Source organism: Pygoscelis adeliae, unplaced genomic scaffold (genome assembly GCF_000699105.1).
Source record: "Pygoscelis adeliae isolate BGI_AS28 unplaced genomic scaffold, ASM69910v1 Scaffold29, whole genome shotgun sequence".
NCBI classification, from domain to species: domain Eukaryota; kingdom Metazoa; phylum Chordata; class Aves; order Sphenisciformes; family Spheniscidae; genus Pygoscelis; species Pygoscelis adeliae.
The window spans coordinates 968649-984407 of NW_008825611.1; the positions used below are offsets into that span (position 1 = coordinate 968649).

General features: G+C 43.6%; 1 protein-coding gene across 1 annotated transcript in view; it reads left to right on the forward strand.

Moving 5' to 3' along the window:
• Nucleotides 1-15759, forward strand: part of DDRGK1 (DDRGK domain containing 1) — a 52821-nt gene that overhangs the window by 12264 nt on the left and 24798 nt on the right. The window contains exon 3 of the mRNA XM_009332717.1: nt 5843-6001. Coding sequence (XP_009330992.1) covers nt 5843-6001 — 159 coding nt within the window. The remainder of the gene's footprint in view (nt 1-5842; nt 6002-15759) is intronic.

A 15759-nucleotide genomic window follows, 5' to 3' on the forward strand; every position in this document is an offset into this window, starting at 1 on the left:
GGGACAGCCCGGCCCGGCTGACAGGCGGGCCTTCCCCCCTCGTCCTCCCTGGCAGCTCCTGGGCGGCGGCCGGTTACCGTTCGTGAAACCATAGGATGGTTTAGGTTGGAAAAGACCTTTAAGATCATCGAGTCCCACCGTTAATTCCTGTCAGGCGTGAGACCTGAAAGGCAGGCCGTCCCCTCTCTGGCCTCGGACAGCCTGCTTTACCTGCATTTCACAGAACCTGCCCGCCTCTGCTCCTTTTCCACCCCAGCTGAGGCCACGAGGGCTTGCTGGCCGTGCCAGGTTTAGGTGCGGTGCTGCGCAGTCCCGTTCCGGGAACGGGTAGATGAGACAGCACTTCCAGCCCTCCCGCAAACGGCGAGTGTTTTATTCCTGACCAGCAGTTGCAGCAGCGTGAAACCGTGGTGGAAGCGACCTTGTGGGGCTGCGAGTTGAATGTTGTGGGAAGAAGTCAGATGCAGCTGTGAACTTATCAGCCTTGTTGTGTTTTCGAAGTGGAAGAGGGCAGGTTGTTCAGCTGCGAGGTCTCAAATTCAGACGTTTAGCCAAGACAAACACTGAAGCCTTTGTCAGTATAACACCACCAGTTTCGAGGATTCGGGGTGTTTTGGAGTTGGGGGTTTTTTGGTTTTCTTTTGGGAGGGAGGTAGCTTTAATAATTTTTTCTAGGAGGGGGGGAAAAAACCCCCACCTCTAGTATAAACACAGTCCTGCCAGTGCAAGAGTGTAGGCTGGTAAGGACTTTGTGTTAAAAGCAGGTTTTGCTGATAATAATTAGATTTTCCAACACATTTCTCTCACACCTTTTCTTGTATAGACCTGGTCTAAATCTTTCTTTCTCAACAGCCTGGAAACTGATGAAATTTCATCACATTTCTAGTTATTTAGAGCTGAGCTTTTGGTAAAAGTGAGTGATGCGTGTCGTAGAGAAATGAGACCGCTGGAAATACATAATTTCCTGAACTTGACTTGTATCATGACTTAGGTAAATCAGGGGCTGTGGAGCTTGGGGGGATTTCTTTTCTTTTTAAGCATACAAAGTTCTAACTAACTTGAAGCCCAAACGTTTAAATGGTCTGAATTCTCAAAAAGCTTTAGTACTGTTTTTGAGCAGCTTGGTTAAAGTTAGTTTACAGTCAGGATAATTTAACCATTTTGAAGCCTCTTTATCAGTGGCATCTTTTTGACACTTCCACATTGGTCTTGCTTTTTTTATTGTGGCTTTCAGATAATTTCTACCTTAATGTACTGATTTCTGTCATTATAAAGTCCTTCACAGAATTTCAGGTTGTGGGGATGACGTCGTTCTTCTTACACAGCAGAAATTATTTTTCAAAACCATTGGGGCTGTGGTGTATTTAATATCTGCAAAATTTGGTCTTACACAGGAATTTGCTTTCCTGTTCCTTTTTCTTATGTGGAAAATAGAAGCTGCTACAATTCTGCTAGTAAACCTGTGTTGTCTCATGGAAAGGATTTGAAACCAGGGGCTGGTTGGTAGCTCTCACCTTTTCTTTTTAATGTCTGGGGATGGGGCAGCAGCTTCTCTTTATGCTCTCTCTTGGGGAATTGCCCTTTTAAAAATGTTCAAGGCTTGACTGCTTTAGATAATGAAGGGAGCTGAGGATCACAGAGGTAAATCATGTAACTTCATGTTTCCTTGGAAAGGTCATTTGGAGCAGCACAGTGTTTCCAGCAAGATCAGGCCTGGGCTTGTTCTGCTGAGAGTAGAAAAAAAAAACAACCGGTAGCATTGCTGGCTTTTATACCTGGGTGGCATATCTATTTGTGAACAAGCCCGAATGTGTTAAGCTGTACGGGGCAAAAGCACCTCCTCAGGGAAGCCAAACGTACTTCCACCTGTGGCATTTGGAATCACTTCCTCGTTGAATTTCACGGGTTAGGTTAGCATGAAGGTAGAAAGATGCTGGATGCTGCAAGCGCAGTGGGAAGGACCACTAAGGTGTGAGGGTGCAGTAGGTGGAGCTCTCGCCGCGTCGGTGCAGAACGGAGGGAGCTCACGAACTAGTAGCTGGGTCTTGCTGGACTCCCTCGAAACTTGCCAGCCCTGCTGTTAACCCTGATGGACTTGCTTATGTGATATAATTGAAGATAATGTGCTGTGACAGGCAAAGGATGGCCTCTCAAGAAAAAATGTCTTTGCTCTGAGCAAGTGTAAATTTGCCAAGCTTTGTAAAGGAGCAAACTGCTACCTGGAGGACGTAAAACTAGGTCCTAAGAAGTCCGGGCTCTGAAAGATTTCCTAGCATTCTTTGTAACGATATAGGAGTGGTGCTTCACGTTCCGTTTAGGAAAGAGCTCTGCTTTCAGAGCGGAGTTCTGCTCTGTTTCCCTTTGGGAGGGAGGTCTTGACAGTACAACCAGGGTCTCGCAGTCACTGCTGTCTGCTGACTGACAAGTCAGATGAAACAATCTCCATTGCTGCCTCTGCACTGTGCTGATGTTTCTGAAAATGTAGAGGCCGAGCTGCTTTCTCAGCACGGCAGTAAACCTGCTGTCCCCAGAAAAGAGGTATTGTCTGGTTTTTGAAAGGCTGAGTCAGAAACTGGAGAACATACAGCTTAAAATACAAACTAAACCCATGCCCATTTTCCAGGCATCTTGTTTAATTTTTTGTTTGTATTGCCTGTTAATTTGAGGGCTTTATCTAACTCATTTCTTCCAGCCTGCCATTCTGCAAACCATCGAGCAACTCGTGGATCAACTTGTCTCACCTATATAATGTTGGTCATTAAGTTTCGCTCAAGATGGCTCTATATCACATCTAATTAGTCCTTGTGTGACTAATCTCTGCATGAACTGGCTAGCCTGGGGTGCCACTTATGTCTGAGACCTCTGCAGCTACAGGAAAACGAAGAGGTGTATTCAGATAAGTGCAGCGGCCAAATCACGCCCCGTGCTGCAGGAGGAGGTGAAAAAAACACAGGGCCAGACCCCAGAGAAAATTAGTCTTGACCTCAAATCTGACAGTCAATCCAGTTCCAAGAATAAGAGCAAGCGGGTTTTTAAGTGTATCCTCTGTATTCTTTGAAACCACCAGTCACACCCTTCTGCATGCAGCTCTAGTCAATCTGTGATACTTCCAGTTCAGAGGGAGAGAGGGCACGTCTAACTTTCTAGATACTGGAATAAATGATGTGTCTTGAGCCACGTAGACGAATCGTTGACCCCTAAAGAAGCAGCCAGGTGTAAGCGTGTTACAGGCAGGGTAAATGATTCTTTTCTCCTCCCCCTCATGAAGGATGGGAAGAAATGCAAGGACTAACACTCACGTTTTTCAGATGACTGTCCAGCTGAATGCCTTGCAAACAGAGGCTGGGGGGGGAAGAAATTAAAGCATATCTTTTCCCACTAAATGTCAATCCACAGTGTCTTCAGTTGTTTGCCTGAATATTTTGGAGATCTGACCAACGTGTTGTCCGACAACTGCCTTGTCTGTTTGACCATGATATGGGTCGGGTTTGGTGGTTTTTTTACTATTTTCTGAGCCCTGTTAACGCTGGTCAACTTTGAGGAATTACCGTGTCTCCTGTAGAGAATTAAACTTGAGAAAACAGGATAGCTTGGTTCACGCGTTTTGCCTCTGTGAGGGTTAAGCACCTCGCTTTGAAATGAATACGTGGCTTATAAATAGCTTCCTCTTTCACAAAATGCAAAACAGCCTCTCCTTCACAGGACAACGGGAACCAAAAAACAAGCCCCAGAATGAATGAGCGCCAGAAGTGCACAGCTGATAGGCTGTGCAGGACCACCTTTGGAAGTTACTGAGGTAGACACACTGAGGCTTTCAGGTGAAAGGATGCTAAGGTTTGAATCGCAGTGTATCTCAAGAACTTATTAAGGGAAATATTGCATTTGTATAAAAGGTCTTTTTGCAGACTAAGTATTTCTGGCATTTAGCAGTGTCACAATAAGTAATCTGCTACTCTGCTTTTGCAGTATAACGCTTTCCTATAGCACGTTCTGTGGCATTCAGAATAAGCATTATCATGCTATAAATAAGCCTGGGCAAGTCTTGAAGCAAACCGATCAGATCCCTGGAGCCTACACTCTGTAATTTATTATAGACCTGTTTTGGTCTACAGATAAAAGGAGTGGATGAGAACAAGAGGGTGACAGCGGTGTGGTAGTGCAGTGACTCAATTCAAAATGTCACGGTGCGTGCTAGTGCTGGAGTTTGCTGGGGGACTGCTAACATCATTGTTGCAGCAGTCCTGAACGTCTAATGGCTTTGCTGGCCAAATACTTCCCCAGATTACTCTGCTTTGCAGCCTGTGCTGAGCTCAGTGCTGCTGCAGCTATATTGTTATCAGTACCAAAGTTAGCTGCTTTGAAGCTACTTGAGATATACTGAGATGAGCTGCAAGCACACCTTTGATCGTCGTGTAAAGTGTAGATGTAGTCATAATGAATCTTATTTTCTGATCATAGATATGCTAATAGTAGGGCTTTTTTAGGAAGGCATTGTTTGGATCAGAGGATGCTGGAGACTTGGCAGAGTGTGGAGAGCATTTTGTGCTCCTGCTGGGGCACCATATAATCCAGCAAAGCACAAAAAAACACGTCCCAAGTTTAAGTAAACGAGTAGTTCTACAGCTTTGTGTGAGACCGTTTGAGTATTTACCTGAAGTAAGGCACCGCAGTTAATACTTTGCAGGATTGAGCAAGTAACAACATACGCAAATATCAGTTACGTTTATCAACAGAATATGCAAAGCAGGTGTCAAGGATGATGATATTTTACCATGATCTGATTGTTTCGGCATGACTACCGTAGTTGATAGCAACAGGATCATGGAGGTCTCAAAGAAAAACCTGGCGGAGGGTTTTCTGTGGAGAACTTCTGAAATGAGCCCACTGGTCAGTCGCTTGCTCCCATGCTGTCTCCCAGCTGCTCCTCTGGTCTGATATTCCTCATTTGTCAGATCTTAATTAGTAACTGAAGCATACGCAGAGAGGATGGCAGTGAGAGCTGCAGTGACCTTTGGTGTTCTGTCTTCCCCTACATGTGTTTGTCGGGAGACCTGCAGTTTCAATCAGCGTGGTGGAACGAAGTTACCCTGTGTGTATTACGGCGGTAATTTGTAATCCTTATTTGCTATTCAGGTTCTGTTTCAGGTATAACGATTCACATATTCCACTCGGAAACATGCATGCTCTGAGGTTTGAATTCGGATGAATCTACTTCTAAGTTACACAAGTACAAAATAAAAATAAATAAAAAAATTAAAAAATCAGAATACTTTAGAAGGGGGAAAAAAGTACTTCTGGGTCCTTGCCTTTTGGTAACTCAGAAATTATTAGACTGCTAGTCCTGCCAGATAAAGGGAATTGTTTTCTGGAGGAAGGGAAAAACAGGTTATCATTAGAGTAAATTATTTGATTAAGTAAGAATATTTTTTGAGCACTTTGCAGGGCAGGGTTTTGTTTTGTAGTGTGGTGATTTTGGGTTTTTTTTTGTGTGGGCTCTGTCAGATCAAATAACATTAGCAGCACATAGCTATAGTTTTTTCTTTACGATGATCTATACGCTATTGCAAAAGAGACTCCTGTCAGGATAAAATTTCCTTTGCACAGAGCACTGTGCACGAATAAGAAGGTTCCAGTCCATGATCCCGCTTAATCATGGGAAAGCAACTTGCACGCATCTCCTGCCATGCAGGGAAAAAAAACCCACATGAGAGTGGGGAGGCATTCTCTCATTCGGAAAACACCACTGGTATTGCACTTCTTTTGCCAGTCAACTTTTGCAATCAGGACAACTGCAGCAAGCAGAGATGGCAAATCCCTCATCAGTTATATTTCCCTTTTGCAGCTGATGAGGAACACCAGCAAAATGTGGCGGCGGCAGCGGCGGCCAGGCCTCGGCCCCATGCTGAAGAACGGGGAGACGGGATGCCAAGGCGCCGGCGGAACATGGGAAACCGGATGATGGCCCAGAGGAGAGCGCAGCAGGCAGAAGACTGGGTGGAAGGTAAAGTTCGATTCAGTTCATCTTGCAAACATTGAAATGGACCTTAACAACAGGCGTTAAGGTTGGTGAAGGGGTGTGCTTGGCTCCTGAAGAAAGTTTTTCGGTTTTGATGGCTGTGAATTATTTACAGCTTGACTATAATCTATCTGACTGTCCAACTTCTCTCCATACTTCTTCACTTATGTCTAGATACCACTTACCTTTATCTGAAGTGTCTACCTCCTTCTGTGGTGAATTCTGGCAGTTTGTTGTGCCAACAGTGCATCACAACATATTCTTCGCTTACTTCCTAGAAACTACCTTTTGTATTTCCTGCTTAGCCATGTGGGTTAAATATGGGTAAACAGAATCTGCACCTTGCACTAGAATAACAAGCTGTAGTTAAGTAGTGGTTTCTTGCAAATCGGTGGGAAGCATTAATTCCCCAATATAATCTCTGCAAAATCTGGAGTTTTCTTTCTGAGAAGCCATCCAGGTGGTGATCAGAATCAAGCCGATTAGCTGGAGATCACCACAGACTGCAGTATTTTGTCTTACTGCCAGCAGGTTGTTGACAACGAGTCCTCTGTTCCCGTGCTGGATGTGCAGTTAATAGCTATACTTCTGTGGCGTGGTCGCAGACAGGAATACGGTGATAAATAACATCTTTCTACAGCCTGTAAGCCTCGCTCCCTTTTCTGGTGAAACTTCACACATTGTTATCTTTATTGCTAAAGAAACGATATCACCATGATTCACCTAACTGGATTCCTGCTTTCAGACTGTGGGTTAAGTGTTCAGGGTTTCTGCTGAAGTATTGATAAAAGTGGGCTTCGTTTCACTTGAGTTTGCAGCGGAGACTGGGGTGTCATTGTGGTCTGCAGTAGGTGAGAAACAGTGAGCACACGTCTGTGATGCCTTGATTAGGGGCTAGTTGCACTTTCTTCAGCTTTTCTTGTCTTGCAGTTTGTAGAAAGCATCTTGCGCTCACGTTGGCAAGTAAACGTGCTATTCAAGCTAATTGTGTTCAACAGTTTCACAAGTGGAAAATGACAGGTCTGAACTTTTCAACTTTGGTTATTTCTTTTCATGTGATAACATCCTGGAAAGAAAATGGAATCTAAAAATCTTTCGCCTTAAACTCCAGACATCAAAAGTTTGAATGCTGAAGGCCGACAGTGAAGCTGTCAAAGCAAACGGCTTATCTTACTTTGTCACTTCAGCAATAGAAAAGTCTGTGTCATTGGGCTTTATAAATAATTCTTTTGCAGCTTACTGTACATCAGATGCAAGCGCTGTGGCTCTTGCATGAAGTTTTCTTTGAAATCACATCCCTGGGTTTTTTTGTGGTTTTTTTTTTTATTTCTTTTTCAAATTAGAACAACTTCTTGCTCTTTGCTTCTGTTTTGTGCTTCTGTGTGTGCGCTCATATTCTGGGATGATCTTTCCAAGTGCCTAAGCACCACCACACAACAGTAACACCAAAGCCTTTGGAGACTGAGCATAGACTTCAGCAGCGTAGCTGTGGAGAGAAGCATCTGTCCCTGGTTCCCCAGCATTGAGGTGTGGAACGACTCACGGCCATGTTACTTGGGATTAGCCCCCCTCTGTCATGGACTGGCTGTGTCTGTGCTGCAAAGCCCTTAGCCTGGCCCTGAGCTACCTGTATTAGTGTGGAGTTTGGGGTTTTTTCCCCCTTAGAGAAGGATGTGTTACGTGGTTTGAAGGCCACTCTGGGGGCATGTGGCGTAAGCCTGGAATCACCTCTTAGCTTTGTCTCCTTTGTGTGGGGGCCATGTGCGTTTTCTCTGTGTCATTGCAATATAGAGCAGTTTTGTCTAATTACCGCCTCAGTTTGAACCTGTTGAAATAGCAAGTTATCCCCACAGGAGAGTCTTGTGTTATAAAAATTAGTTGACTCACATGGAAAGAGAGCCCAGAATGCATGCTGAACAACAAAGTTATTTGGCAATGTAGACAGAAACACTGAAACCAAGCCACTCCGGTTTCTTCAGTCTTGACTTGTAAATGTTCTTGTTGCTTTAGAAAGCTTCTGAACATCTGCAACTGAAGTGGATTTTTTTTTCGTTGTTAAAATATTGTTAAATTTGTCAAAATGTTTTACTAGTAAGTTTCTGTTCTGTGTGTGGAATTTCCACTCTGGGCCTGTGTTTAGTTTTGGGCAAAGCTACCTGATCCTGCTCTGTGTCACTCTGACTTCTGCCACAGGTTGGTGCAGGCACAAACCCATCGCTGCAAGATTTCTAGCGCTGAACTCGGGAAGGGCTTGAGGATGCCCTGGCCACATCTGTGTTACCGTTACAGACATAAAAGTGGAGTCAGGTAGGGACTGCTGTTATGACCAAAGTATTCTGCCTGTCAGGAGCTAATTCTGCTGACTCTAGGAAATGGTCTCAAAGCAACACTTGCAGGCTTTGGAGCTGCGGTTAGCATGAGGGTTTTCTGTTTTCCATCTAACAATCAGATTTCAATTCCAGAATGAGAAAGAAAGCTTCAAGGGTAAAATAGTAGCCCACAGTTTCTGCTGCCTGTGCTAAGTTGTATTGTGCCGGTACTCAAACCTCTCACAGTGTATGGGGGGCTGGGGGGGGAACCAAACAAATTGTGGCACTAGGATCAGAACCTTGGTAGCTTTTAATTGTCCCTTCTGTAGTTGAAATCTTAATCTTATTTGCTTGCAAGTCTGGGTAAGGAGGAGTCATTTAATACAGACAAGGATAGTAAATGATTGTTTTGAATACTCAAATCTCTACCCATTGCCAGTGGAGCTAAACCAGGTTATAATTCTTCATTTAGCTCGGTGAGGTGGGGTAAGACACATAAATTACTTGCAGATTGGCACAGACAGAAAATAAAGGGTGAAGCGCTAAATGGCTCGACTTTCCTACCAGAATTGCAACCCACGCCACGTACGTAGGTTCCTTATTCACGGGTTCCACGTGGGCTGCGCTGTACTGTGGGGGCAGGCCTGCTAGCCAGGTGCCTACGCTGGCTCGGTTTGCCTGAGTAATGTTTTTCAGTGGTTAGTTGAGTACTCAAAGGAGGTCATCTGTTATGAGCATATCAACATCTATTAATATCTTCTGATGACCAAAGATTGCTGGGGAGATATTTTTCATTGGTGACAAAGTAACTCTCAAAATGACTGAGACCCCTGAGCTGTGTTCCACCAGCGTGACTTCCAGGCTGGCTTTAGAAAAATGGGTTTGGTTAGCTTATATTGCCCAACTTAATGCTAGTCATAACACTACTGTCTTTCATGCAGCACAGTGCAATCTAGGCGACTGTTGTTGAAGTCTGCGTGCCTCAGAGGACATCTGCTCTGCACATTGTAGCGGGGTGCCTATGCCTTTCCCTGTGGAAAATGAGTCTGGAAGGAGAGTTCTGTATTCATGTGGTTAGGTTGCTTCTGATATCCCAGCTAGCAGACTTAATTAGCTCTGTTGCATCTTAATTTAAGTCGAACCCAGACAGAAGTGGCTTTGTGGGGCTAGCTACAGCCAAGATGAAAATAAACTCACTGCAAGGCATAAATGTGTGTGGATTTTGGGCATTAATCATTTAGGGCAGGAGAGGCCAAGCTAAGCAGTGGAAGGAAGCGGGGGAAAGGGGGTAAGTTGGAGTCTGGTTGAGGGTTGCTTGGGGCATGGGGTAGTGTGGGTAAATAGCATTAGCCACTTTCCAATTTCAGATCCCATTTATTTATTGACTGAGGAGGGTGTCTTTGGCTCTTGTTTTTGCCTGACTGATGCTCTGAGTGCATCCACTTGGACTTTGATCACCTTTGGGTACATGTAAAGATGTTTTCTTGAGAGCATTTATTCGGTTGCTGGTCATGTGCAGAAAAAGCAGTTGTCCAGTTCTCGAGTTGAGCTTGCGCTTCCAAACCTGCTCATTGTGCCTTGAGCAAAGAGCTCTGCAGTGAAGTAGGTGCTTCTCTTGACACTACATCTTCTGCTTCTTGGAGCAGAAAGTGACCCAGCCATTCTGATGTTTGCATAAAAGTTTTAGTACTGTAATTTCCTAGTAAGTGACAAGAAACTTGTGGGGATGGACCTGCAACGGCAAGTATGGTTGGGTCATCTTGATCCCGCTGTGGTGAAAATAATGAGGATGATGATCTGAGGCAAACGTCTGTTTGCTTGAAGGACTGCTATGCATTATTTCCGACAATGACTTTGTACAAACATGTAGTGAGAAAACCTGCCTGCCTCAGCACGCGATAGAAAGAGTTTGCGGAGAGACAGAGGCATGCACAGGCAAAGTGCCTTTTCTGGGGTAGTTCAGTCAGTTGGTGGGTAGGGCACAGGTTTTGCAGTCCAGGTTTTCTGTCACTTGGAGTGGTGGCTTGGGCCAGAACTTGCTACTGTTGATCTGGCGGAGGCGGCATTTTTGTTGGCTGAAACTGGTGGGTGTCACCACACCATGATTTAGGGTAGTTACAAAGACACAGCCTTCTCTAAGAAATGATAGCAATCTCCAAACCACCGAGCAAAACAAAGACCACTGGGCAGCCCTCTGGGTGGAAGGCTTTGGTGGGTGTTGTGGGTGAGGCTGAGCTAGATGGAGAAAGAAAGGAGGCAAAAGAGAAGGACGTGCCAGGGGAGCCTGAGCAGCACAGTATATTTCCAGGGCATATTTTCAAGGGTTTAATTTTGAAAGATGCTCACTTCCACATCCTACAAACAAATGACCTCTCTGACTTGTTGCAAAAAGTGTTGCCAAAAAAATGGGATTTTGTGTGGATTATTAATTTTTGGGTTTTGTTTGGTTGGTTTTTTTAACAAACAAAGTAAGGACTGCGTCAAAGAAATAATCTGGTTTTGTCAACGACCTTTATTCCGAACTGGTACAAACTGTAGGCTCTCTATTTTTGGCAGCAGCATATAACTCCAAAAGGTTAAATATCGCAACATCTGCATGCCTTTTCTCTGAGCTTTTAGCATTGTACGTCTGAGCACAGGTATAGGAATGTCCAGTACAGGGAATATTGGGTTAAATTTACTTTACTTCTGCAGAATCAGTAACAATAAAGCCAACAGCTTTTGACAGTCTGAGTGCTCTAGTTTGTAAAATAAAACATGATGATGAAAAGTTAATGATTCCAACATAAATTAAATCATAAGTCCCTCTACTCTTTTGCTTGGCAAGACTTGGTGATCAGAATCTCATGTTTTACTTTGTAAGTGTTAATCACTATTGAGGAAGAAAGCACAAAACAAACAAACAAAGTTTTTAGAAGCTTTAAAAAAATATAATTGGGCATGTTAAAATGCCCATTCTTGCTTTGTGTAGCATCTAAGTCCAGCATTCAAATCTTGCATCTAAAAAAACGTTGCATGAGTGTTTTCTGCTAGTTTTGGAAAAAATAATATAAAAAAGAATTATATTGTTTTTATCCCCATTCAGTGATGGATGCTGTGCATAACTTAGAGAAGAAAGTGTTTGTGCTGAAATTTCTCAAAATAAGAAGCACTTTTTCTGAGCAGACTCTCTACCTCGCATGTAACGTTGCATCTCCCCATACTCTGGTGCGCCGAAAGATCTGGAAAATGTGTAAACTTAGAAACAGTGATGTGGTCCCATGCTGTTCTTGTGAAACAGCTGCTAATAGAGCTATATTAATTGATGTAGTAGGTGAAATAATTTTAATGCTTAATCAGTAGGAAAACCTTTCTAGTACAGTTAAACTTTGACTACTAATATCCTAACTAGTGAATCAAAAGTTAATTTTGACTTGCTACTATTCATATAGAAAGTGACTTTAGTGTTATCAAAATATCCACAGTGTGTGTCTGCCCTTGAGACATTTCAAGCGCAGATGGTGTGTGGAAGAGGTAGGTGTGTGGTTTCTCCGTTATGCCATATGGCTTTATTCGAGAAAAAACTTCAAGTCGTTTGACTTCTGCTCAAAAGGCCAATGTCCATTATTTGCTGTCCTTTTTCTGTCCTAAGCGCAGACTGATTTTGTGGCTTCAGATTGATAAGCCAATGTCTCGTTTGGTTTCTAAACTGGATAGCTACCAAATTTAAAAAAATAAAAATAAAAATTGTTATGACTGTACCACTGCAGGGCTGTGTTACTCATGAATGCCCACACCTTTCCATATGGTGGACGGATTCCTTTCCAGTGGCTGGTGTTGTACATCTGTTCAATCTTAATAACATGCATATGTCTTCTGCCTTCAGGATGAACTGTTTGTTTTGCCTGGCATCTTTGCCCCCTTTCTCTTACTCCTTTTGTTAGGTGCTGCATAAATAGTAAATAAAGCAGCTAGCTGTGCCCAGAGGACTTTTTGTGAGTAGCCACGTGTGCAGCTTGCATCCTTTTTCATGGATGGGAGTCCATGTACTTCACTTCCAAAACTTAATAGGAAGCGAGACGGACCCTTCGACGCAGATGACAAGGGCAACTAAAATATATGATGCGGGTTGTTTCATTTGGAGTTTTTGCATATTCTGTACAAAGTAGCTGGTAAATTCCTGTCCTGATAGAGAACATCAGCACTCCAGCACACTTTCTAATGGTATTGGGAAGTATTTTTAAAAAGTAGTCTGTACATTTCAAGAGATTCAAACACCTGTGTGACTGTTAACTGTTTCCTGTTGTCCTGCCTCTCAATGTGTTCAAAACATTAAGGAAAAGCTGCGATTCCCTGAAGCTAGATCTCAGCTGGCTAGCTGAGCAAAACCCATGTTTTGTGTAAAGCAGAATATGTAAAGTGGTGTGAAAGCATCGCTGTAAGTCAGACTATTTCTGCTTTCTGTCTCTTAGAGCTGGAAGCTGGTGGGAATGCTTTGCAGGCCCTGGAAATGTAGGTATAGTTATGTTGGACCCTGTAAAGATGGACCACAGCATGTTGGTAGGGTTGTGACTGTGGTTGAAAACGGTCCCATTATGTTACTTCCAAGCAGTACAGGTGAAGGGGGTCCTGTGTGCCTTGAGGTTTGGTGTTCGTTATCAGCACCGTATCACAAAGTGGGAACAGGGCTTTCGTGTCCTGTGGAACTGTGAGCAGTTATGGAAAGTCACTGCTGAAAAACGGCTTGTGTCAAGTTTGGAGCCCTAAACTTCTCTCCCTTTCCTGCCACGACCCTACGTACATCCCAGAACTGCCACGTTTTAAGACATCGGATGAACTGTACAGAGCACCGTAGAAGATAAGCCTTCAAACAAAAATACATTTTCAGCTTCAACTAAATGATGATGTCTGATGTTGTTAGGTTTCCCAACCGAGTATGTACGCAGGCTGGCCAACCCTAGCGCTTTGGGTGATGATAAACTGCTTTCACAACAAATGAGCACAATTAACTGAACATCTTGCATCACATCTGAAGCACAGGGGCAGATGGAGTGCACGTTCCCATGGACTGACCCCCCGTCAGGTCTACTAGTGTTGGCAACTACGAGCATGTGAGAAGTGATTGTTAAAAGCTGCTGAAATGATAGCTGCTTTATGTAAAAAAAATTTAAAAATAAGATCTCGCTGGCTGTATGCAGCATCCACTCTGCTTTTGGTGGAGCTATTCTGCTATAATAACCAGTTGATTCAGCAAATCCTCTTACCATGTGCTTATATTCTTGTCAGCACGTTCAGGTTTACTTAGCACGTACTAATTGCACCTAGGTTTAGTGCACGGTTGACCTTAATGCTCTGCTGAATCATGGGCTGCAGCTGCATCGCTGTCGCTGTCTTTTGTTGGATGTAACTCCATGCACTAGGAAAAGCTTGGGGGGAGTGGTACTTAAGGGATCACATCAGATGCTTCAAACGGGAAGAAAGCAAATGCTACTGAACAAAGGCTTGTTTGATCCAGGACTGGAAAAAGGCTTTAAAAGCCTTTCTAGACTTGTGCCTGACCTCTGGCTCAGGTACTCTTAATATAGATGAAATCTGAGAAGCACCCAGAGCCTCAGGTTGAAGCGTCATAGGTGGTGTTTTATACTTGTGGTGTTTTCCAGAAATAATTTTCTAAAGAATAGTACCAGTATTGAACTGTTAATTTTGGAGTAATAACTGCTAATGCTGGGTTGCTCACCCATTGTGTTTGGAACTCCCCTTGGCCCGGTATTTAAAAAATAAACAAAGTTATTTTAAGCTTCAGCAAAATTTTAGAAGCAACTGTGTCAAGTCTGAGTGTCCCCTGCTGCTCTCTTTGTTTGTGGTGTAGGAAGGGGGAACCCTTCTGATCGTCTCAGTAATCAGATACCAGTAATTCTCTGAAGCCCAATTCAGCAAGCCTGCCTCATATTAACTTCCATATCCTGAAAACAGCTAAGTTATCTGAGAGCCACCTACACAGCTCTCAATTACATTTGTTTCTGATGGTGTGTCTCGGTGGCTTAACCATAGTACCATACTCTGTATTGGAATTAGTAAAACAAGAGTGTTTCAAACCTAATTGTACATATAAAAGAAGGGCGAGTCTCGTTCATCCATATGCTCCTTTAATAGCAGCTTTTTGGGTTCCCAAAAAAGGGGACCAGGGGCTCTGGAGAGAGCTCCCTACGGGAAACATTCTGGCACCAGCCCTACCAAACCAATTCTGGTGATTGCCACAGTACGGTCAGCTCCGGGTACAATTGCTGCAGGCTCTCAGGAAACTGGTTATCAAACATGATGGGCTTTTTCTTCTTGTTAGAAACCAAGGGCTCAGGGGTTGTGTGAGTGGGGAATTGGTGTCGTCGTGTCCCCCTCCCCCCCCCCAATGATAAGGGCTAAAACTTAACTGAGGAAGAACTTCCCCTGCACACTCTTCCCCTTCTCCCTCCCTAAATAAACACTGCATTTCAGGGAAATTGCAGGAGCTGGCAGTGCCATTCTTCAGATTACCCGGCAGACTTCAAGTGGATCTGAAGTCAGCATCAAGCATGACAGCACTGTGGATGCTCAAAGTATAAATTACTTTACCCAAAAAAGGGATTCATGTGATAAGTATCTTTCATTTTGATTCTGAATCAGACTCATGAATCTCTATATATTGTGTAGTGTTTTGTGATGTGAGCTAATGATTTCTCTTCGAGTGATGAGGTCAATCCACAGTACTTATGTCATAGGATCAAGGACTAATTTAGATTAGCAAATAAAGTGGCCAAATGGGCCAGTGAGATGTTGGTCGGGGGGGGGAAATGGCAGTCTTTAAAGCTCTTTAGTCGTACTTAGCCCCTGGGTGAGCAGAAATATAATGCATTTGCACACCATTTGAGCATGACGCTTTCATGTTTCACAGTTGCAGAAATCATCTTTATAAACAACCAATTGTCGTACAACAGGGAACTATTTACATGTAGTTTTGTTGCAGTCAAGCCCACGGTTTGCATTGCAGGGATTATTCCCCCCCCCGCCCTTAAAGGTTAGTTCTATCAGACTAGAACTAGTGGATGAGCCTCTGAATCCCACTTTTGAATGGACGCCTGTTGTGCTAAGTTTAAAGGTGACTGAGAAGAAAGTCTCTGCAGGTGAGCGAGCAGTTATATGATGACAACCATTAGCGCATTTTATGTATAAGAGAAAGTGTATCTTTTGATTGTGGAAAGCAGGAAACGTTTATGAAAAGCCTTCCTTCAAAAGATCAAGTACATTTTTACTTCTGGCTTCACCTGAGCCTGTGTTTGCCTTGTTACTTCTACTGCGTGGCTTTGGCAGTCTTGTGTGATTTTTTTTTTTTTTTTTTTTTTTTGCCTTTTTCCATCTAATAGGTCTTGTCTGAAACGTATGTGTGTCTCCTTTTCATCTGCTGCTGCTTTCCTAGGAAGC